The following is a 23,320-nucleotide window of genomic DNA, read 5'->3' on the forward strand; positions in this document are numbered from 1 at the left end:
GCACTATAACAATCACCATTCATGTTTAAATAAGGGAGATTCTCAATAACTAGTGAATATTTTGGTGCAAGTAAATTTTGCATACACAAAGAAATTCACTCCAACATATAAGGGTTTTCGTGACTAAATAAAACTTTTTTTATCCGGTCATTTGTTCAGTTCGGACTTTCAGATTGAAGTTTTCTTTAAACAAGATTTTGATGAGGCAAACATCGTTTGAATCCTCATGCTGCTTAAAATATAAGTAACAAAAATTTCAAGCGACCTGGCTAGTTTGTAACTTGGTATGGAACACATTTTTTTCCCTACTTTCATAGTAGAACGTTGGTTGTTAATACTTGTCATTTTCTGGCTCTCTTTTACATATAATGGTGCATGTATTTCACTTAACATAATATAATTCAATAAAAAAAATTGAAATTACTATCAATCATTAACAAAAAGAAAGATAATTACTCGCTTAATTGGAAAGCAAGACGAAAACATTAACAAATTACTGTATGTATCCCCTATTAATCATCCCTCACGTTTTGGGTGCCAACCTTTAACGCAAATTGAAGCAAAAACGAAAACCCCGTCCCGTCGCCCTGAATAGTCGCCGCGGCATCATTTCCGGCTCCCACCAGAAAAGCTCAGCAAAAAGCTCAAAGCCTCTTTTCCAATCAGCTCTCAACCGAAATCCAATTTCATGTCTTCTGCGCTCTGCCTTGTTCTTCTTCTCTTTCTCAGCCTGCTCGCCGTCACGCTCTCCTCGCCGGGATCGCGCTCCATCCTCCGCGCCGTCAACTCCGGCCCCGCCGCCGATCTCCGCGACTACGCCGTCGATTTGAACGTCACTAATTTCGATGCGGTGCTCCGCGACACTCCCGCCACCTACGCCGTCGTCGAATTCTTCGCTCACTGGTTAGAAAAACCTCTCTCGTATTATTTGCTTCAAGATTGATTCTTTTTCCGTTCTTAAATTCGTTAATTAGATCTGTAAGTGAAAATTTACGGCCAAATGTGAATCTTAGTTTACCATTTGAGTTGAGCTCTGGCTCAGTAGATGAAGTATTGTGTTAGTTGGATCTTGAATTTGACTAGTTCTGCCTCTACATGTTTAGGTTTTCGTATAGCTAATTGTTTGAGGCATTGGTAGTCTGTATAGTTGTATGCTACCAGAAGTTTGATCATTTTTTTGTTGTTGTTGTTGTTAATGTTGACCTTGCAGGTGTCCGGCTTGCCGGAATTATAAGGTAATGTTGTTGCATTGCTATCAGATGTTTGTGTATTGAATCATTTGTAGTGATGGTTGTCTTATTGTTGGGTTTAAATTTGCAGCCGCAATATGAAAAGGTTGCAAGGCTGTTCAATGGGCCGGATGCTGTGTATCCAGGGACGGTGTTGATGACAAGGGTTGACTGCGCGTCAAAGGTATGAATCTGTTGTGTGTGTGTGTCTATTAGCGTGTTGTTTTTGTTAGTCATACCGTATCAATCATCGAGTATTGGTCCTGCATATATTCTAGAGATCATTAAGAAAAAACAAGCTTGATCAACTATTGACTCACTGATAGAACGTTATAGTGTTCCTAGTCCCTATTAAGTGTTTCATCTGTTCAACTAGGGTTTTTCTATCAACTGATTATTTTCTCTTGTTATATCTGAGCTGTCCATCAATCTGTTCTTATACTAAGTTCTCAACATATGTATGATCAGTTCTGAAGGCTGGGATTCCGTTTTGGTAGAATGGGTTCTGGTAGACATGATGGAAACTGTTCCTTTTGTAGCCACTGTTAGAATTCCGTTTAAGGGAAGCCAAATTTGACTCCAGTAATATGAATGTTGAATCCATTTAACAGATGGTTGGATTTAGACCTGAACCTTCACATTTATCTTCTCCTCGTGCTGACTGCTGAGTATGACAGTAGTCACTAGTGTCTTTAGAATTAGCATCTTCATATACTACTTCCTTTATGATTGATTATTTTTTTGTTAAAAACATGGATTGGTTATTAGACCCTACCCTTTAACTTGTTTGGCAGCACAGATAAATACCAAACTTTGTGATAGCTTCTCCGTAAGCCATTATCCTATGCTCTTCTGGGGCCCTCCATCTAAATTTGTATCTGCTGGTTGGGAGCCTAAACAAGAGAAGAGTGATATACAAGTCATTGAAAATGGGCGTACAGCTGACCGGCTGCTGAATTGGATCAACAAGCAATTGGGCAGGTATAATGTATATACACTATAGTTTGTTTAATGAATTTAACACTTGTGCAAGGAAAGTGCATTGATTCAATAGACAATACAAACACTGGGGATGATTTCTCATTCCCGATTGGTTATTGATGCATGCATCACACTTAATTATTAAGTAATAAAAATTCTGTAATGAATTAACAATGGGTCGTGGCTATTTTTATGGCAAATATAACCTGTGTGGAACTATAGACCGTCATCTGTGCCTTTTGGATATTGTATGGTCTATTTCAAAACTCTTATCAATTCAAATTTTTAGACCTTAAGCACTCTTGACTCTCTAAATCAGTGGTTGATCCTGCACATTAGCTGGATTGAGTAAATGGTTGTGTATTCAAGTGTTTCTGAGGATGATAACTGGCATTGTGTGTTTATTTCATTAGTTGTAATTCGAGTTCCAGCCGCACAAAATATTGCTAACATCTAACGGTTTGGAATGTTTCAGCTCATTTGGATTGGATGATCAGAAATTTGAAAATAACCATCTTCCATCAAATGCATCAGACCCTGGACAGGTCCATTACAGAGCAAAACTTTGAAACAACTACTTCTATTAGAAGAATAGTAGATTGTTCAAGATGATAACAGTTGCAACGCTTGAAATTTGACAGATTGCTCGGGCTCTATATGATGTCGAGGAGGCAACATCCACGGTGTTTGAAATTATCTTAGAACATAAGGTATCATTTAGACATTTAGTCTTTATTTGTCTCTTCCAACTGGAGCCTTCTTTTGGTCCTTCTTTCCCCATTATTTACAGATTCATTTGTACACATGTTTTACCAGATGATCAAATCAGAAACAAGGAGCTCACTTGTTAAATTTCTTCAACTTATAGTTGCTCACCATCCTTCAAGGAGGTATAGAAAACCAACAATTTTGTCATCCCTATTTACTTTACCGAAAAGGCAATTTCATAATTTTACTCTAGATACCTATTGTAGGTGCCGGAAGGGAAGTGCAGAGGTACTCGTGAGTTTTGATGATGAGTATCCACTAGATGTGTGGGCAGCTAACAGACATGAAGACCAAGATGGAAAGGGTGCCCTGGGAAATGTTCAGATTTGCGGAAAAGATGTTCCTCGTGGGTACTGGGTAAGTATTAAAGGCTGTTATTTGATGGTATAGCATTGGCTAAATTTTGTGGAATGGCTTACTAATTGCTATGATTCTTCGGAATACTTCACAGATGTTCTGTCGTGGTAGCAAGAATGGTACGAGGGGATTTAGGTAATTGTTTATTAATAACATGACCATTCAGCTTTAAATTTTCTCTAGGAAGCCTTTTGGCATACTGAATAAGTTGTATGTGAAATACTTTCTAATGTTGATTATGGTTTGTTTTCTTAGCTGTGGATTATGGGTTCTTCTTCATTCACTCTCGGTGCGAATTGAGGATGGAGAGAGCTCTTTTGCATTTGCCACCCTTTGTGACTTTGTACACAACTTCTTTATCTGTGAGGAGTGTCGCACACATTTTTACGACATGTGTTCAAGGTACAGTCAACTCAGAATAATGCACTTTCTAAGTCTTGTAAAGCTCTTCTGATCTAAACTGCTTTTGTTCTATGATCAGGGTTTCTAGTCCTTTCAACAAATCTCGTGACTTTGCCCTTTGGCTGTGGCATGCGCACAATAAAGTCAATGAGAGACTAATGAAAGAGGAAGCCTCTTTAGGAACTGGTGATCCGAAATTCCCGAAGATGATCTGGCCTCCAAAGCAACTTTGTTCATCTTGTTACCGATCCCAGAAGAACAACGATATTGATTGGGACGAGGATGCTGTGTTCAACTTCTTGACCAATTATTATGGGAAGACGCTTGTTTCTCTAAACAAAGATAAGGGCCTTAGTGGGAATGACCGGACAAATGCAGTGCTGGAAGATTTAGTTCCTTCAACAAACGCGATTGTGGTGCCTCTGGGGGCTGCACTAGCCATTGCTGTTGCTAGTTGTGCATTTGGGGCACTCGCTTGCTACTGGCGTTCACAGCAGAAGAGTCGGAAGTATTACCACCAACTACACTCTTTAAAGAACATTTGATAATTAGGGGGCTGTCCAACTCTTTCAAAAACTGGATTAAAGATCCAGGACACAGTGGGACAGTAAAAAAAATAGAAAGGGAGAAAGATAGACATTCTTCAATTTCTTATTTCTTTTTCTTGCACCAAATTTCAGGCCAAGGAGAACCTGGAGCTAATTTTGTTGCAAGGACAACCCTGGCACAGCCTATAAGGTGCGCAGCAGGGGGAGATCAGGGTATGTAGGAATTCAGATACAGCCTTATACAAGATGGCCTGCTCAAGGTTCTTCTGTACCCTATTTAAACTTTCATTTTCTACACAATTAAGGGTTGTACAGCTTTAAGTCGGTCTAATTTTGGAAGAGAGAATTCAAGATCTATGCGGCTTTTATTTGAATCCATTTGTTGCATGGATCTTTAGTCAAAGATTGGAAAAACCATTGTTGTCAGAGGCCATATTGATTATTTTCCATTATATATTTAATACAGAAGAATTTCTTAGTGATTGAAAAGGGTCTACAGAAGAATTTCTAGCTATTTGAGTGCGTGCCGTGCGATAAAGCATATAACATGGTACTCTGGCCATACTGATATTCCTTCTCAAAAAAAGTTGTACGATTTTTGCAACTGAATGAACCCTACTTCACATTTGAACCAAACATCTTGATTTCAGAAAACACAGATTAACCTTTGATGGTGCATAAATGATACGATCTTCCTCAGTTCTTTATCATTGCCCCTCGGTATAAAATCCGATCAATCATCTTTCTTTTGGAAAGGTAGCAGATCCTCTGATCCAGAAACATGACTCTTTTATCAGTAAACAATTACTAGTTTTCATGACTTCTGGGTTCCCTCTTCCATGGCAAGCTAAAGAAGCTTCCTGATTGCCTGGTCTCAGTATTTGCAAGTATGATATGCTGTCACTCGCAGCTTTTGGTTATTGCGATGAAAAGACAAACCAAGACAATGTTTGCAAAACCAAGTTTAGGAAGTCCCTGTTCTCAGATTGTTTCAGTTCAAATTAAGGTACAAGCGTATCAGTTCTCCTGCACTAAATCTCTACGTATGCCTTTGTCTTTCGGTTAGAACGGAAAATGTGTTTAGTGACGCGCACTTTCTCCCAGCTTTGGTGCTTCATTTGTAATCGGTATAATCTTTTGTATATTATATACAAGAGGGTTTTCTTTACAAACTGTACAGATGATGGAGTCCACAATGGAGTCCACAGTTCTGACAGTTGCTCTACTTTTCACACTAGTGTTCTATCTTTCTATGAATGATAAAGGAGATAATAATCACAATTCCACCATCTTACAGCAGCTAAGCATTGCTGTCCAACTTTCTTTTTCATCTTCTCCTCGTCGAAACACCACGACCAGATTCTTGCTTAGGAGGTTCTTTAATTCTCTGTTGCTATTCGAATGATATGAGCCTGAGGCTGCAGAACTGAAGAAGGTTCTGTTTCTTCATCGTCGGAGGAAGTTGTGGACGAACTCGAAAGGTCCTGAACCAAGACAGAAATGCATTTGCATTTGTTAGCACTATTAGGAATTACTAGTTCTCTAAACTTTTGATTGATTAGTTAACGTACCTGTTGGTGTCGGCGTCGCTGAATAGCAGTCACCAGCCTCACCATCACATAAATTGGCAGAACGATACCAACAGTTCTTAAAACCAATAGCTGCACTCAAGTGAGAAAAGCTCAGACAGATTCCTTATAAAACAGTCTTCCAAAATAGAATTAGGAACTAAGAAATTATGCTTTACCATAATAAGTGGGGAAGTGTAGTCTTTGTTTCCACTAATTATTAGAGGAAGAGTATGCCTTAAAACGAGCAGAACCATGAACTGCACACAGAAATTCAGAGTCATTGTTACATTGATCTTCATGCGATGATCTGCACCATTTTTATTCAACAATAGAAAGAAGGATTACAATGAAAGCGACTGATCGACACCATAATACGCTTCTTGCAGTAGAAGCAGAATACTCATCATATTCACGAGGATTCAGGAACTCACGATCAGTTGAAACCATTATAATACGAGGACTGCCCCTTCTTGAAACTTCCCAGTTCCCCCTAATGTGAATGGCAAAGAAAGCTATGTCAAACTACCAAAACAGCTCCGAAATAGTCATATGGCATACAAAACCAGAGGTTACAAGTACCTGAAGTTCATAGGGATGCGCCCGAAGTGAAACAGTGGAGGAGGAGCTGTATAACCAGGCTTGAATTGCTAATATCAACAAAAGAATCCAAATTAAATTTACAAGACTCATTTTGGAGATCGACTTCATGATCTTCGAGGAAAATAGAAATGTAGCAATGAGAACCTACTTGGTGGCATATCTCACACAATGTGTCACCTTTCTCATTACACCATCTCTGCACACATCTGCGGTGAGCATACTGCAATTCCAACAAGCCATTAATCATCAGAAAACATTGACATTTATGAATTGCATATGAACCTTATTATATGAACCTTTAAGCTGCCACAACATGAACAAGGTGTCTCCATGTTCGAATCTTCATCCTCATCCTGACATATTCTGCATTCTACTAATTTTCTAGGAGATAACACAATATCCTCGAAATCAATCTTCTGGCAATTTGAGTAATCAAGTTTCGGCATTTCGACTGCTGAGGATGTGGCCTGCATCGACCTATTTCTGCTCTCGATTGCCTCTAATGTGGATTCGGTGAGCAACCTATCCACCAACAATACAAAGTGTTCACCCATAATTCCTCACAACCTCCACAACAAGTGAGGATCAAATGATCAATTAAGCTATTCTCCTTCTGCGGATGTAAAAGGTATTATTACAGAGTTGTTAATGGAACATGGATGCATGAGAAAGTCTGATATGAAATGTAGCTGAGATAATAGGAAAGTAGAGGTTCCTTCATTTATGAACAGAAATAAAAAAGAAGAAGAAGAAAGGTTCTGATGAAATAACCAAAAGAAATCAAAATTCTCAATCATCAGAGCCAGAGAAAGAAACCCAACAAGGAAAATTAGAAAAGGCAGCAAGAACAAGAAAGTACCCAGAAAAAGGAAAGAAATTTAGAGAGACATGGCAAAAAATAGATACCCTTATCAAAGTATGGCCTTAAAGGACTTGGGAAAGCATATGCATCAAGAAAAGAAGAGAGGATATTTGACAAAAGGGAAATAGAGGAAAAGATCACTTACACGAAGAGGTTAGTAGATTCTTGAAGCTAAGATAAAAGCTCTCTGGTTTCTCTCTTAATTTTACTCCCTGCAAGAAACAAAAACTCGGGTTTTGGATTGAAGCAAAGAGATTGAGTAGTGTGTTGTTCTTGTGGGAACTCAAAGCCACAACCATATCAATTAACAACTAATATCAATTTAAGATGACGTATGTGATGTTCTCATGAACGAGGTCCTAGGCACTATCTAGTACTCTTGCTTGATTTCTTGGCAAGATGTTCATGTGGTGTTTCTGTTTATATATGTACTTGTAATGTAATGGAAGCTTAGAGAAGAGATTCTAAAGGGAAACCAAGCCAAACCAGCTACATCACCATTCCTTTTACTCTGACCGTAATTGCCAGCAATGATTTTAATATATCAAAGTTGAACAAACAGACAATCTCCAATTTGATTGATTGTTTGCGGCAACGGAACAAATTTATAATTCAAACAAATGAAGGGTTTTGACGATACATTTACCTTATTAGATGGCACGGCATTTGAAGGAAATTGAAGAAGAAAAATGGTGGAGAAAATTTGCTAGCGTCACTCGGTTAGTTTAAGATTAAGTGTACACAAAATCCTTGCCTGATTAAGTCACCTATCATGCATTGCAAGCTCACTAAAGTTTTGGTAGGAAATAGCTGCAAGATGAAGAAAGGATGGAACTTGGAAGCAACATGTTAACCCAAATTAACCAAATAGACAAGTTTTAAACCATTCTTAATCTGGCATTTAAGCATGTGAAAAATTGACTTAACCATGCATCTTGTTAACCATGTTCACAAGTTCACAAGATCACAATTACTGGTTCCTCAAACTTTATACTAAATTAAGTGCAAAGTGGTGTAGATAAATTAAGAAAGTTAAGAATATCCAATTAAAAATTTGACTTGTTGAACTACTCTTTGAGAAGCTCTAAACCTTTGCCACGTGTTTGGCTGACCTTTTTGGAAGGGGCTAGTTCTTTGTGATGACTGATGACAATGATCAAATCAATATTTAACTCCATGATTAATTTGTTAGTTAATTAAGTTGCTAACAAATCTTCCCAATATATAGTTAATTTGTTTGTTTACCATCTCACTTTTCTAGTATCAGTAGTATGGACTTCCTTTCCATGCATGGAGGAGAAACCTAATATGCAAACTCAACGAGATTAGGTAAGTCCATACGTACCATGATCAGATTTTCCATCTACTTTCTTGTCTTGTACTTTTATCTGGTATTGTTCATAAGTTTGAAGAAATTCATATACGATGACAGATTATAAAGTATCTATTTCCTTATCTGAGTGGCCTAAACCATGTTTAATGCAAAACTTAGACTAATCTTTATCATTTCTTGGTACAGTTTCATTAGTATACAGTGAGATAAGGTGCGGTTGATGAACAAACATCTTAGGGATTTGATGAATGATAGGAGCAGGAGCATCAAACATGTTGCGTATTTGCATGATTATAGATTGTTTTAGACTTGTATAGACAAGTAGTACTTAATTGTTTATGGTTATAAAAAGGAACTGATTTAGCTAGCTCTTAATTTTTTTTTCTTTTTTGTAAAGAAATGATTCATGCACGACTCTAAGACGATTACATAGAATTATGTGCATGTTCTAGTTGTATAATGGAGCTGAGTAGGTGAACTGATGCTCTACTTTATCATCGATTATTCAACATGCATATGCCTTATACTATTGATTAGTTGTTCTTAAGAGTGCATTTCCGAAGTCATTCATTCATCGGAAATTTGCAGCTTTATTTGACGTATAATGTTCCATTTGGTGACATAATTTATATTAAAATTAATGCGGTTGCCACCTTAAAATGTAGTATGTCTCAAAATTTGTTTATTTATGTGTTTTCGGTCAATTTGTAGTAGGGGTGGACACGGGTCCATCCGATTCGGTTTTGGACAAAACCCATAACCCAACTCAAATTTTAAATTCGGTTCGATTCGGTTCGGTTTTTCTATTTTAGAGACTGTGACCCACAACCCAACCCAACCCGTACGGTTCAGTTCGGTTTGGGTTCTTTTTCGCTTTTACCAGTATGTAAAATACATAATATTATATATTAATTTTAAAAGTACAAAATTTAACATAAAGATGAAAAACTAATATTCTAATGATTATTTCATACCTAATTGACTTATGCCTCATCATTTAGCCCGTAGATCTGAAAAGCTCGCCGAGGCCCGCAAGCCCGATGGGCTTTTACCCGAAAACAACACTAATATGTTATAAGGGAATACCCATTACCAAAATGCGAACACTAAAAGCCGTTTGCATATATGAAATCACCTAATTTCTGTCACCAATTGTGTGCGGTCGCACAAAAAAACTCATTTGGCAAAGCCCCGGTCAATGAGTATTTTAATATGTCAAAACGCCTTTTTTTTTGTTGACCATAAGTATGGACGGTCAATCAATATCCAAATCGGACGAAATTTTTACGGGTTCCCAAAATATATATACTGATCACATCTGCTGGTGTCGATCGACCATATTTCAAACTGAAGTTATCGAGTGCCGAAGTGTCCACTAATGTATCATACATTTATATTAGGTTTAAAATAAAACTATCGCATTATGAACCGACTATATGAAGGAAACTTATAGGAATCGATCGACACCATCCGATGTAATCGGTATATATATTTAGTAACCCTATAAAAATTTCATCCGATTCTGACCTCATTTGACCGTCGGAATTTTCGGTATATCGAAAACATCACTATTATGCTATAAGGGAGGGCATATTACAAATATGCGAACGCCGAAAGCCGTTTGCATATCTGAAATCACCTAATTTTTGTTACCTATCATGCGCGGTCGCACTAAAGAAATCTATTTGGCAAAGCCCCGGTCAATGGGGTTTCAATATGTCAAAACGCCTCTTTTTTTATTGACCGTAGGTACGAACGGTCAAACCATGTCCAAAATGGACGAAATTTTTACGGGATCCCTAAATAAATATACCAATCACATCTGCTGGTGTCGATCGATCATATGTCGAATTAGAGTTGACGATCACCTAAGTGTCAACTAATGTATCATAACCTTTTATATTAGGTTTAAAATAAAACTATCGCATTATGAAGCGACTATATGAAGAAAACTTATAGGGATCGATCGACACCAGCCGATGTGATCGGTATATATATTTAGTAACCCTATAAAAATTTCATCCAATTCGGACCTCATTTGACCGTCAGAATTTTCGGTATATCGAAAACACCACTATTATGCTATAAGGGAGGGCATATTACAAATATGCGAACGCCGAAAGCCGTTTGCATATCTGAAATCACCTAATTTTTGTTACCTATCATGCTCGGTCGCACTAAAGAAATCTATTTGGCAAAGCCCCGGTCAATGGGGTTTCAATATGTCAAAACACCTTTTTTTTTGTTGACCGTGGGTACGAATGGTCAAACCATGTCCAAAATGGACGAAATTTTTACGGGATCCCTAAATAAATATACCAATCACATCTGCTGGTGTCGATCGACCATATGTCGAATTAGAGTTGGCGATCACCTAAGTGTCAACTAATGTATCATAACCTTTATATTAGGTTTAAAATAAAACTATCGCATTATGAAGCGACTATATGAAGGAAACTTATAGGGATCGATCGACACCAGCCGATGTGATCGGTATATATATTTAGTAACCCTATAAAAATTTCATCCAATTCGGACCTCATTTGACCGTCGGAATTTTCGGTACATCGAAAACACCACTATTATGCTATAAGGGAGGGCATATTACAAATATGCGAACGCCGAAAGCCGTTTGCATATCTGAAATCACCTAATTTTTGTTACCTATCATGCGCGGTCGCACTAAAGAAATCTATTTGGCAAAGCCCCGGTCAATGAGGTTTCAATATGTTAAAACGCCTCTTTTTTTGTTGACCATAGGTACGAACGGTCAAACCATGTCCAAAATGGACCAAATTTTTACGGGGTCCCTAAATAAATATACCAATCACATCTGCTGGTGTCGATCGACCATATTTCGAATTAGAGTTGACGATCACCTAAGTGTTAACTAATGTATCATAACATTTATATTAGGTTTAAAATAAAACTATCGCATTATGAAGAAAGCAAGATGGCTAAATAATGCGCCTCTTATACATTAGGTCAATTAGGTTAGAAATTAGGTGCGGCTGTGAGGCCGACTACACTATTTTTTTATTAAATAATAATAATAATGTAAAATTATAAATATGACAAAATGATGTCGTTTTGTAACGTTGATCATTGACTTCGGGTTATTCGGGTCGGTTCGGTTTCTAAATGACTGAACCCAAAACCCAACCCAAATAGAATCGGTTCGGTTCGGTTTTTTTATTTTCGGTTCGGTGTGATTCGAGTTTCGGTTTTTTCAGATTCGGTTTGGATTCGGGTCCGGTTTTTTTCGGTTTTCAGGTCAGTTTGTCCACCCCTAATTTGTAGTATGTATCAAAAACTTTAATTTATAAATTAAGCATTTCTCAAACTAAGATAACTCAAAAATAGCGTCGCAATTCATTCTAATATATATATATATATATATATATATTGCAAACAAAAAATGTGCTACATCTTTCGCTAGTTTCCACCAAAACGAAAAGCGACCTTTAAAATCATCATTCTCTAATAATATCAGAGATTTAGTTTTTGGTTTCATGATCATATTCTATTTATAAAAATAAATGTAAAATTTTTCACTATTGAAAAATGTATATATATTTTCCTCCAATACCCTAAATAAGACAAATCTTGTAGTAAAGCGTATAAGGTACAAATTAATAGTTGGCGAGTAACACCAACTTTAATCAAGTACTTATATAGCCACAAATCACAGTATGGAACGAATGAACTTTTGTGCATGCAATGCAAATGAGAGTCAGAGTCGTTGATACATAGTTACATACATATAAACTCATCTTACAAATGTTGACCACTGTTCTACCATTAGGACTATAACTCACTAGCCTCGTACATGATCATAAAAGATAAATGCGCTCCATGCGTCTGATCACGTTTAAGAAGTCATGCCCTCCACAAATGGTGTGATAATGAAAGAAGTAATTAATTTTTTGGATTAAATTCAGTTTACCCCTTTGAGGTTACCTATACTTTCAACTTTATCAAATTACCCCATGACCTCACATGTTTCAGTCAATCGTGTTAATTTGTTTATTTTCCGTCAAATTTCAATGTTAATTTTGACAATAAGACCTAAAAATGAAATGTATATATTTGACTGAATTGACGTCAAATTTAATTTTCAAAATGAGTCACATTGTCTGAGTTAACTTCCAATTTGGACGGAAAATGAATAATTGGATACTATTGACTGAAATTAGAGAGTTCATCTGCTGAAATTAAAAGTTTGGATAGTGTTGTGTTAGGGGCGCACCTCATGATATTAAACTGAATTTAATCCTTAATTTGTTATTCAATGAAACGAAAAATTAGAATTACAATTTGGGTCCATCGTTGATGATCCAGGCCCAACGACCGCTCGACCCAAACGAATTAGTGGGTTGATATATACGTCATCATCTCACCACAACGCGACACCTGTACGGAAGTTCCCGCCAAAAAGGATTAACCGCCCTCCATAAATTCTAACCTCCCCTCTCCGACTTTCTCTCGGATTCTGTTTCACTCTCACACTCACACTCTCTGCATTTCGCTAACCGATTTTTTCTTGAAGCTTCTTCAATGACGTCGCCGCCGATCACCACCGTCGCTCTCCTCCTCCTCACCTCCCTCATCTCTCTCTCCTCTGCTCTCCCCTCCGCCAGCATCCTCAACGGCGCCGACGCCCTCTCGGATTCCGGCCACCTCTCTATGGCTCTCACCCTCGAGGCCATCTCTCAGAGCCTCGTCCTCAAGTCGCCGACGGTCACCATCTTCGCGCCGCCGGACGCCTCTTTCAGGCGATTCGGCCAGCCCTCTCTCTCGCTCCTCCTCTCTCACTTTGCCGCCATCGCCCTCCCTCTCCAAACCCTAAGGTCCCTCCCCGCCGGCACCAAAATCCCGACGCTCCAGTCCGGCAACTCACTTATCGTGACCTCGCCGAGCTCCGGTACCGAGATCTCTCTCAACGGCGTCAGAGTCACAACCGCCGCCACGCCGATCTACGACGACGGCTTCCTCATCATTCTGGGAGTCTTGGAGTTCTTTGACCCGAGCTTTGTTCCCGCCCCGACCCGAGTTCCATCGTCGGATCACTTCTGCGGCTCGGCTTCACCGAACGGCTCGATCGGTTTTCCGGCGACGGCTTCTTCGTTCGACGGAGCCAAAGGCGCTTTGAGGTCTGAAGGATACACCGTGATGGCTTCAATTCTAGATCTGCAACTAGCGGCGTTCCAGAACTCTCCGAGTCCGTTGACCATCTTTGCTCCGGTTGACCAAGCCGTCGAGAATCCTCTGGTAGACCCCTCGGTCTTTCTACGACACGTCGTTCCTTGCCGACTCTCCTGGTTCGATTTGGTCAATCTCATCGAAGGCACGGAGCTACCTACCTACATGAAGGGCTTCACTATCAAAATGTCCAGATCCGGCGACGTTTTGCTGCTAAACGAAGCTCCGGTGTACTATCCCAACCTCTACTACGGCGGCTCCATCGCGGTTCACGGCCTTCAGGATAGCCTTGTGGTGCCGGCACAGTCTCAAGAAGAAGCTGCAGATGAGTCTGAGTCTTCACCTGAACAACAAGCTGGGAGTGAAGCCGGCGATGATTCACCGGATATTGATAGTGAATTTTGAAGCCGTGTAACTGAGGTCAGAGATTCTGATGAATACAAGCTCCTGTATTCTGATGAATTAGATTCAAGCATTTGTTTTTGCCGGTGTTAAATTTAGGGTTTGGCTTTCTAATTTTCTGTTCATCTGTTCTGAATTCGATTCAGGGAAAGGCCTTAAGAAATGTAAAGTTCTAAGCTGTAACGAAAAATCTGAATCCCATGATTCTCTATTGGTAAACGAAAGCGAATTTGAGATCATTGCAATAGGCAAAACTGTACAATAAGAATCTACATTGCAGTACTAATCTTTGGCTATACTCAACTCCGAATGGAACTTCGCTCCACTCGGATTTCTATTTTCTGTATAAAGACTCTGAATTCGTATAACTGCACTCTAATCTTTGAGCTTAGACTCCATTTGACATGTACGATGTTGGTACATCGCTGCTGCTGTTGCGACTATGAGTAATAGGACCGCTCTTCTTGCTCCTGCTTTTTACGGGTAGGGATAGTGTCGCAAACGCTTCCTCCCTTTGGGGGCGGTTTGCGTAAAGTACCCAGAGAACAAGGCAGAGCAAGACTCCGACTGATATTAGGGCCAAACCTGCATTCACAATTTTCAGGTAGTGCTCCAATGGCGGACAATAACTTGAGGTGATTGTTTGAAATGTTTCTCGGACAAAATTGCAATTTTGGAGGCTGAGTAAACGAGGGGTGTAGTGTTGTAGCGCATAGCTCTCGTTAACTGCTGCGACTAGCTGAGAGTAGATCTCCGGCTTCACCCTTCCAGGGGTGACGCACATCCCAGATGCTGAAACTTCACATGTGTAGTTCTGCCAAACCTGAAAGCATGGAAACAACCGAATTTAAGAGATATTTCTAGAGTATAAAATGGTCACAACTAGGTGCCAAACCTCAAGGGCCTTCTCTAATTTAGAATTTCATTTGTGAAGAGACTTCATATCCCTTGTTCTTTTTTATGTTTCCCTTCAGCACCTTACTCCATTTTATATCAGTCGTCATGATTCTAATTTTCACAAACAAATTGTAATATCACCTAAGTGCTGGCCTACTATGCCTAGAGTGAGTTTTAAATCTCTCATATCATGAGTGGCATGGACATAAAGCATGCAACTGAATTCTCTGAGAAAAATAGATATAGTTCCACTCAAATCTGCTAGAACATTTTGACATAGGTGGAAGAAGCAAGGACACATCATGATACGGCGACTCAATTCCTCCATACTACTATTTATACCCTAGCCTCTGGACTTTCACACAACACTAACACCGGTATTTCGTTTGGCAGATTTTTTATCAGGTTTGTTCCATCAAATACTAGTCTAATCCAATCATTTCCATGAATCAAGCAATTCTGAATAGTATATATTAGAACAGCTAAAGGAAATAATCAGAAGTATTCTAAAGTAGTAGATTCTTACCAAAGAAGCATTCGTAATTGACACCTGCTGATCCCCACACTGAGTATCTCTCAGCTCAGAATCATAGGGGTAACAGAGAGTTGGCATCAGAGGTCCAGATTGATTGTAAAAATACGGATCAGAATGCGAAGGGTAGGTATTGGCATAGGTGTAGATGAACTGGTTGACAACACTGACCATGTCATTGACAATTCCTTTACTCTGGCTTAGTGTCTGGTTTGTGGTTTTCTGGTCAACACAAGGGAGGATGTTGCTAAGTGCCGTTTCAGCGTGGGGATTATCTACCCATTCTTCCATTGCTAAACAGGTGTCAGAAACAGCACTGAAACACAAACAATTAACAATATTAATGTCAGGTAAGGGCATTTATATGTTTTGCCTTAGTGTGTCCCATTTAGATGTACAACTGACATGAACATAATACTTTTCTAGGATGTATGGCGTCAGTTATAAATATAGTAAAAGAGCTGCACCAGAGATATATATATATAATTTGCAACTTTTATCTTTGTATAAAAAAGGACTGGCAAATGAGCTACCACATATAACATAATCTTACTTGTTGAGGATCACAAAGGCTCCACAAAGAATAAATGTAATTGCCACAAGTAACCATCCACTAAAGATGAATCTGCAGAATATAAGAGCATTGTCAGAAACAAAACAACTAGAGACAAAGGGCAACTTGAGGGCAGCCGCACCAGCCCACCTTAAAGAACAGGGCAACTTACATATGAATCGCATGTTGGTGCTGAAGGATGGACAGAACTGCAACAAGATCATAGTCGAGTTACAAAAAGGGGCAAAAATTATAATAATGGATCAAAACAGATTCTACTTATATCAGTTTATTATGGCAAACACTTACCAAGACCAATCACAGCTAGGAAAAGCATTACTGCTGCCACGGCAATTAAAACAGAACGTCTGCAACAAAAACCCCAATTTTAGTCCATGAAAAACTTGGTTTCTGTAACCTTTCATATATATACTGTAATAGCAAAGTTTAAGATCACATACACAATACTGAAGACTTTCTTTACTTTATCAGAATTTTCACTTGTCTTCTCTGTCAATGTATCTGCTGCTGTGTTGAGATCCCCATCCAACTTGTCAATACTATCCATGACATAAGAAGGTAGGAAAACCTGGGCCACATTAATTTCCTTTGCAAGGGACAGATACTGTGTGACATTTCTCAGCGTCTGTACAGTGTAGTCTGACTGGTTTACAACGAATTTTAGAGTATGCAGGACTTCTTCATGAAATTCAGCTTGCCCAACAGAAAGAAGAATGCATCCAACCCTGTGTCATTAAAGAAGATATAAAGATCATTAAAACTGTTACAATCTGTGGATAGAACCTGAAACTGATTTTCTAGTTCAGACGATTAAGCAGGGAACCAAAAGGGAGTTATTTTAAATGAATGAATATAAAATGAAATTGTTTTCCCAAGGAGAACATGCTGGTGCTGCCCTAACTAAGTATGACAAGCAAACTTCAGACAAATTATAATTTCTTGGTTCTTTTGGACAAGTGAAAGTAATGCATCCAGGAACAAGGATCAAAACTGAAATAGAAAAATAAATGGAGGAGGGGGTGGAAAGGTCATAAACATTATTAGTTATCTGGACACCTACATGCACACATCAGTATATATGTACTTATATACACACTTAGATGTAGTTCAGATAATTACGTGGCAGCACAAGTGAAAACTATCAGAATAATCAGACACATCCTCTGTGACCGGTGTGATCCTTCATCTTTGATGTTCATCCTCCATCCACAGCAATGGTGAACCACAAGAACCATGCCAAAAGCAACGAACCATAGGACAGAGATAATGAAACCACCAGCTCCTGTGAATCCAACAGACTGCAGAAATATGTAGCTATTAGTAGAGAATAAACTTTTATGAACAAGAAATTTATCACAACCATCATAGTTGAATTATCTACAAGATATTGGGAAATAGAAGCAAGGGAATGACCGAGTGAAAAGATGGATATTGATGTTTCATCACAAAAGTAAATAATTTATCATTTGGATTACTCCTATTCAACTACACCTCATATTATTGTACAATAAGACATAATACCCCAAAATCAGTATTTCCAGAAACTCTTTAAATTAAGCAGCAGACGTATTTCCTAAAAATACAACAAGGCAGAAGCTTAACAGAAAGATAAAAAGTTTCTTGAATATCTCCAACGAATCAGACGTCCGCATCTATAACCAACAATGGATCAAAGTTGACTGTAAATAACTTATAACTCACACCACTACTCAATCAAACAGACCAAATGACCACCATAACAAAGCAACAAGAAATGAATCTCCAACTTACAGCCCAGTAATGGCGATTCACTATATCCCAGCCTCCTCTATAACGCTTTAAGCCATCAAGTATATCAGGCCTTTTGGTCCTTTTTGCCGCCAATAAAAGCGGTTGTCCATCGGTTGAAGGCCCTGGGGACTCTGCTGTATCAGATATCTCATTTTGCCAAGACCCCAGATTCTCATCCACTGCAATTTCAACACAATCAAAATCACAAGGTCACCACGTTGCATAATTCTAGAACTAGATGCTAGCTAACTTACAGTTGAGTCCCAAACTTAACAGCAATAAAACGAAGTAAAGCAATTAGGTTGAACTAAAACCAATTGTTTTTTATCAGTGACAGTGAAAGCATTAGCCTTATTTGGTTGCTCACTTAATGTGGAAAAGACCAAAAGATCAGATTTTTAAGCAAACCACGCGACAATTGTGCCTTAAAGTATAGAACTTTATGATATTTCAGATACCCAAATCCAGAAACCAATCCAATTCATCATTCTCCATATATCTACAGTGGCGTTGAAGATGTAATCTTTCACACCCCAAAAAAAAAAGAACTTCAGAATTATGCAATGAAAAACCAAATTAGGAAAACGTACCTAGACTAAACTTGAGAGATCTTATATTGGCTACAACTCCATCTTTCACTAAAGCTGAAACGCAGCTCAGAGAACCCAAAGCCAGAAACAAAAAGAAGAAGCAGAATGAAGTGTCAATCTTCATTGTTCCTCTGTTTACATCAATCTCAGAAATGAGTGAATCCCATTACCAAAAACCTGGTTCTGGACGACACCCGAATCCTGAAAAAGCGTAACTAAACAAAGTGAAGGGGCGTGTCAGTGTTGCAATCTGATTACATTTCTGGTTTGGTAATGGGGTTTTATAAGTAGGGAGAAGATGAAGAAGAAGATGATTGAGGCTTTGAAGTCACATGGATGGGGACGTGGGGCAAGTGAAAGTGGATTAATTGAGAAGGTAAATGAATGAGAAAAAAAAGGCGGGTGTGAAATGAAGTAAAGAGAGACAGAGGCTCATCATCTTCTTCTTCTTCTTCTTCTTCTTCTTCTTCCTTTCACTGTTGAAATATGGAGTGCATTAAGCAAACCCAGAACAAATATTATTATAGGTTAAAGCCCACAACTCCGTTCCTTACTTGCTCCCTTACTCTTGCTCAATTATTTATGGTATACCCTTTTCTTTTCTTGTCCTTCCTGCTTTAATCTTTCTCCTTCTTTAGTTTATTCTGATTACTTTTTTTGGGGCTGCTGGGGATTTTTCATGGTGTGATCTGCGGACATGGACAATTGGACATGAAACACATGACTAAACCGACATTACTAAATGAGAATAAATGGAGCTTTACCTCATTTTTCTTCCACTATACAGAAAGATATTGAATTGGAGATTTGCTCAAATTCGGAGAAAATGATGTATTTTACGAAGATGAAAGTTTTACACGTGAAACCCCATCAACTCATCAAGTGTTTTTCGAAACTGAAATAATATTATTGTATTTTCGGCATGTAAATTACTTCGATGGATGGTGCTAGAGTTAATTATTCAAAAAACTTTTTCTATGTTTGGATTTGGCAAATAGTCCTTGTAATAGGAACAAATGAAGAGTATATTTGGAAGAATGAAACGTACATTTCGAATTTAATAATTACATGCCAAGAAAGGAACTTTATAATTTGATAGTGTGTTAGTGCACCATAACCATCATAATTTATGCGATTTTTAAAATCTCCAATGGGATCAAGATCAGTCAAGAATTGCGACCGATCTAAACCTTTTTCAAGGTTCCCTTGTAATCCGTCAGATTCATGGCATCTTATATCTCTAGATGAGTAAAAGTAAAGCCCCATAAAATGGAAGTTCGTTTTGTCAAAAGTTTGGCGCCTAATACATGTATGAAGATGAGGTACCTGCTTTGACCCTTTAATAAGGCTTTTGGTTAGAATGAAGGAAGCACCTTCTACCTGCTGCACTCGTATTTGTCACGGCATTAAGACCGTCAAGATCCACCAAATACATCACCACTCGAGCATGGAGTATTATGTGATACGTCTATATGGCTAATGGAGTAATATAAGTATCTGATTTGTGACTAAGAAAATTTATTTACGCAAGTAATAGATTTGACTTGCTCCAAACTGGGGTGCTGCTGTATTGATTGACACTCAAAAGCATTCGCCTGACGAAATCACATGCGGGCATCAAGCCTTTCTTACCAAGCAAAACTGCAGTTTCTTTTCTCAAATTTACTAATTTAGTAGCGCCAAATTTGGTACAGCATGAAAGAGCAGGAGAATAGTTGCAGTTTCTTCTTGATAAAGAGACAATAGTAAATCATGTATGGAACGAATTGTATTCGAAAGGAACTTTTATAGTCATTTGCCGAAGAAAGTATGAACCTCATAAACCCTAGTTCCCCTACAGTAATCCAAACATTTAACGAAATGATTACTTATCATTTAGGTGATTTAGATGATCAGTAAGACAGTAACTGATCGAAAATCATTTAGCTGTTTAATTTCCATCAATAGTATTTCATTATTGTAATTTTGTATTATTCATTTCCATATGATTTCAATCGTTGGACTACACCGTTAAACTTGAAGAAAAATCTTCTATCTTCTCTCTTCTCCTTCCAAGTCCAACCGCCAACCTCCGAAGTCCAAGTCTTGGTTAATGTTCGATTTTGGCTTTTCTCGTGAAACAGTTTGGCCTAACCCCTTCTTGAAGAGGTTTGATGTAACGACCCCAAAATTTCGAGCCTAAAAACTCAAAATTCTAAAGTCGTTAAACACAAATAATCTCAAATAAATCGAAATCATTTAAGTGTAACAGCGGATCAATTCTGAGTTCTCAATACAACTCAGACAACCAATTATTACAACCCAAATTATAATCCATACACAATGGAATGTAATAATTCTCACAAATCACTCACAAATCTCACAAATGAAAATACACAAATCCTCACACACGAATCCATGCTAAAATCTCACCACAAGTAGGATCCGAACGACTTCGAGCCTCTGTAGTCGTCACTCAACCTCCACTAATCAGCACCTGCAGAATTATCCCCTACACCATCGAATTGGTGCACCGGGATTGTAAACACAAACCCGGTAAGCTTATAGCTCGTATGAGTAAAATCACAATACAGTTCGCATATCAATGTATACGAAAGATCACAAAACAACAAATATAAATGCCCCCATGAGCCAATGGTCAGCCCATCTGGTTGACCCAAAGAAATATGAAATAAAAAGCTCATGAGGAAATTAAGTAACCCTTCTGGTTACCTAATGCATTTATAATACGGGTACCAAGAACGCTGGTACACATCTGTTACCCCTCTCGTAATACACCGTTGATATTGGATAGTCACCCGCTACCCAACATCCAAAATACACCGAGTACCCATGAGCAGATAACCACCCGTTACCTCGCATGCAGTACTAAGGCAGACAGACTAGAGCTCTAACTGTATCGTAACTTTCGCCCGGCCAAAGGCTAGGTTCCGACTTGCCACACACGTACAATAATCTCACATCATATTGTACCAAAAATCACGTCCGAAGACAAATCACATTTTAACAATCTCAATGTTAAAAACACGTACAATAATCACACATCATATTGTACCACACATCACGTCCGAAGACAAATCACAATCTTTAACATTCACCGTGATAAAATCATGTACAAAAATCACTCATCATATTGTACGTTTTAAACTTTCTCGACATCACCACAATACAAATCATAACAGTATATTATATAGCAAACTATATATATTCGTATTTATTTACCATTTATACAATATATACATAGTCCACTATATCCTATACATGTCATATTTTTAATGAATTACTAATAGTACGTAATTTAATGAACTATATATATATATATGTACTTATTACCATTATACTGTATATATGTAGTCCACTAAATTATATACATGTTGTAATTCATTTGATAAACACACTTGCAAAAATGTTGAATCACCACGAGGGTAGATTCGTAATTCAGTGAGATTTTACTCACCTTATCGACTTGAGCGTAATTCCTCAATTTCTGATAATAATCCATTTCCTCGATTTAGCGATCACCTTAAAAAGATAAAACAAGCATTTAGAATCGTTTCGTAAACCTTTAAATGCCGAAACAGTAATAATCGGTTACTGTTCAGCAATTTTCGGTTTTACGAAATTACTGTTCACTATTCACGGTTACTGTACAATACTCAATTAATACGTATTTCTGTACATATAAATAATATATACGTATTTTTGTACGTATAAATAATATATACGTATTTCTGTACGTATAAATATTAATTCGTATTTCTGTACGTATAAATATTAATTCGTATTTCTGTACGTATAAATATTAATACGTATTTCTGTACGTATACATATTAATACGTATTTCTGTACGTATAAATATTAATACGTATTTCTGTACGTATAAATATTAATACGTATTTCTGTACGTATAAATATTAATACGTATTTCTGTACGTATACGTACGATTTAAATGTAAATACAAATTCAGTAAATAAAATTTACTAAATTACCCTTTTACAAAATTACTTTTTACATTTACTGAAAGTAATTTATAATTACATTTACCGAAGGTAAAATTTAATTACATTTACCGTAGTAAATAAAAATTACATTTACATTTACCGTACACAGTAAATTACCAAAATACCCCTATCGTAAAACATTTTTACACAGCCGCACGTGGCGGCGCGTGGGGCCCACGCGCCGAGGCTAACCACGGCGCGTATCACGCCACCGCCGGCCCAAAACTCTCCCCCTTCCCTCCTCCGCCCTTCCCACGGCCTCACGCCGCCCCTAGGCTACTGCACGTGCTCACACGCGCCGCCTAAGGCGGCGGTGTTCCACACTCCACCTCTACCTCCGATCCTCATCCAATCTTCCCCAAATCAATTCAAAACACCACACAAACACACATAAGCATCAAATCATCATCTCATACCTAGATCGAACGGTGGAGGCTTCGAGAATCGTCGGAGAGAAACAATCGCCGATCGTGTCGATTTCTTGTGGGAGGCGTGTGATGGCTTGATTAGGGCTGCTCGTGGTGGCGTCAGAGGGTGGATAGGGGTGTGGATCGTGCGCTCGCACCGGCGGAGGGCTGGAACCCGTCGCTGCTGGGCTCGGTGACGTTCGGCGGTACTTCACGACGACGCTGTAGCTCGTGCCATGCTCGGTGGGACGTCGCCTCGGGCTGCTAAGCACCTTGGAGTCGGCGGTGAGGAA

The 23,320-nt window shown here is 38.4% G+C and overlaps 4 protein-coding genes across 5 annotated transcripts; 2 read left to right on the top strand and 2 right to left on the bottom strand.

Moving 5' to 3' along the window:
- The first annotated feature begins 530 nt into the window (after window positions 1-530).
- Window positions 531-4,757, top strand: LOC126790357 (sulfhydryl oxidase 2). Of its 2 annotated transcripts, XM_050516566.1 has the most exons (12): window positions 531-903; window positions 1,211-1,235; window positions 1,321-1,413; window positions 2,029-2,210; window positions 2,686-2,755; window positions 2,852-2,920; window positions 3,027-3,100; window positions 3,185-3,335; window positions 3,430-3,470; window positions 3,591-3,737; window positions 3,817-4,245; window positions 4,418-4,757. In XM_050516566.1, exons 1-12 carry the CDS (start codon window positions 689-691, stop codon window positions 4,437-4,439), a joined length of 1,518 nt encoding a protein of 505 aa, XP_050372523.1. In that variant the 5' UTR covers window positions 531-688; the 3' UTR covers window positions 4,440-4,757. The 2 variants fall into 2 exon arrangements, with proteins under 2 accessions (XP_050372523.1, XP_050372522.1); XM_050516565.1 differs by lacking the exon at window positions 4,418-4,757 and having other exon boundaries at window positions 3,817-4,407.
- Window positions 4,758-5,392: 635 nt separating this feature from the next.
- On the bottom strand, window positions 5,393-7,675 carry LOC126791596 (uncharacterized). The gene is made up of 8 exons (XM_050518073.1): window positions 7,464-7,675; window positions 6,753-7,069; window positions 6,605-6,676; window positions 6,436-6,503; window positions 6,202-6,346; window positions 6,033-6,113; window positions 5,857-5,946; window positions 5,393-5,769 (listed from the first exon to the last, which is right to left on the bottom strand). The coding sequence occupies exons 2-8, from the start codon at window positions 7,008-7,010 to the stop codon at window positions 5,665-5,667; spliced, it is 819 nt and encodes a 272-aa protein (XP_050374030.1). The 5' UTR covers window positions 7,011-7,069; window positions 7,464-7,675; the 3' UTR covers window positions 5,393-5,664.
- A 5,398-nt stretch (window positions 7,676-13,073) lies between these two features.
- Window positions 13,074-14,397, top strand: LOC126790209 (putative fasciclin-like arabinogalactan protein 20). Its single transcript, XM_050516368.1, has one exon. It carries the CDS (start codon window positions 13,209-13,211, stop codon window positions 14,256-14,258), a length of 1,050 nt encoding a protein of 349 aa, XP_050372325.1. The 5' UTR covers window positions 13,074-13,208; the 3' UTR covers window positions 14,259-14,397.
- Window positions 14,398-14,443: 46 nt separating this feature from the next.
- Window positions 14,444-19,038, bottom strand: LOC126790208 (uncharacterized). Its single transcript, XM_050516367.1, has 9 exons — window positions 18,619-19,038; window positions 18,029-18,207; window positions 17,378-17,556; window positions 16,699-16,983; window positions 16,547-16,605; window positions 16,410-16,446; window positions 16,238-16,309; window positions 15,679-16,000; window positions 14,444-15,078 (listed from the first exon to the last, which is right to left on the bottom strand). The coding sequence occupies exons 1-9, from the start codon at window positions 18,740-18,742 to the stop codon at window positions 14,644-14,646; spliced, it is 1,692 nt and encodes a 563-aa protein (XP_050372324.1). The 5' UTR covers window positions 18,743-19,038; the 3' UTR covers window positions 14,444-14,643.
- Window positions 19,039-23,320: the final 4,282 nt, after the last annotated feature.

This window comes from Argentina anserina, chromosome 4 (genome assembly GCF_933775445.1).
Source record: "Argentina anserina chromosome 4, drPotAnse1.1, whole genome shotgun sequence".
Classification (NCBI taxonomy): domain Eukaryota; kingdom Viridiplantae; phylum Streptophyta; class Magnoliopsida; order Rosales; family Rosaceae; genus Argentina; species Argentina anserina.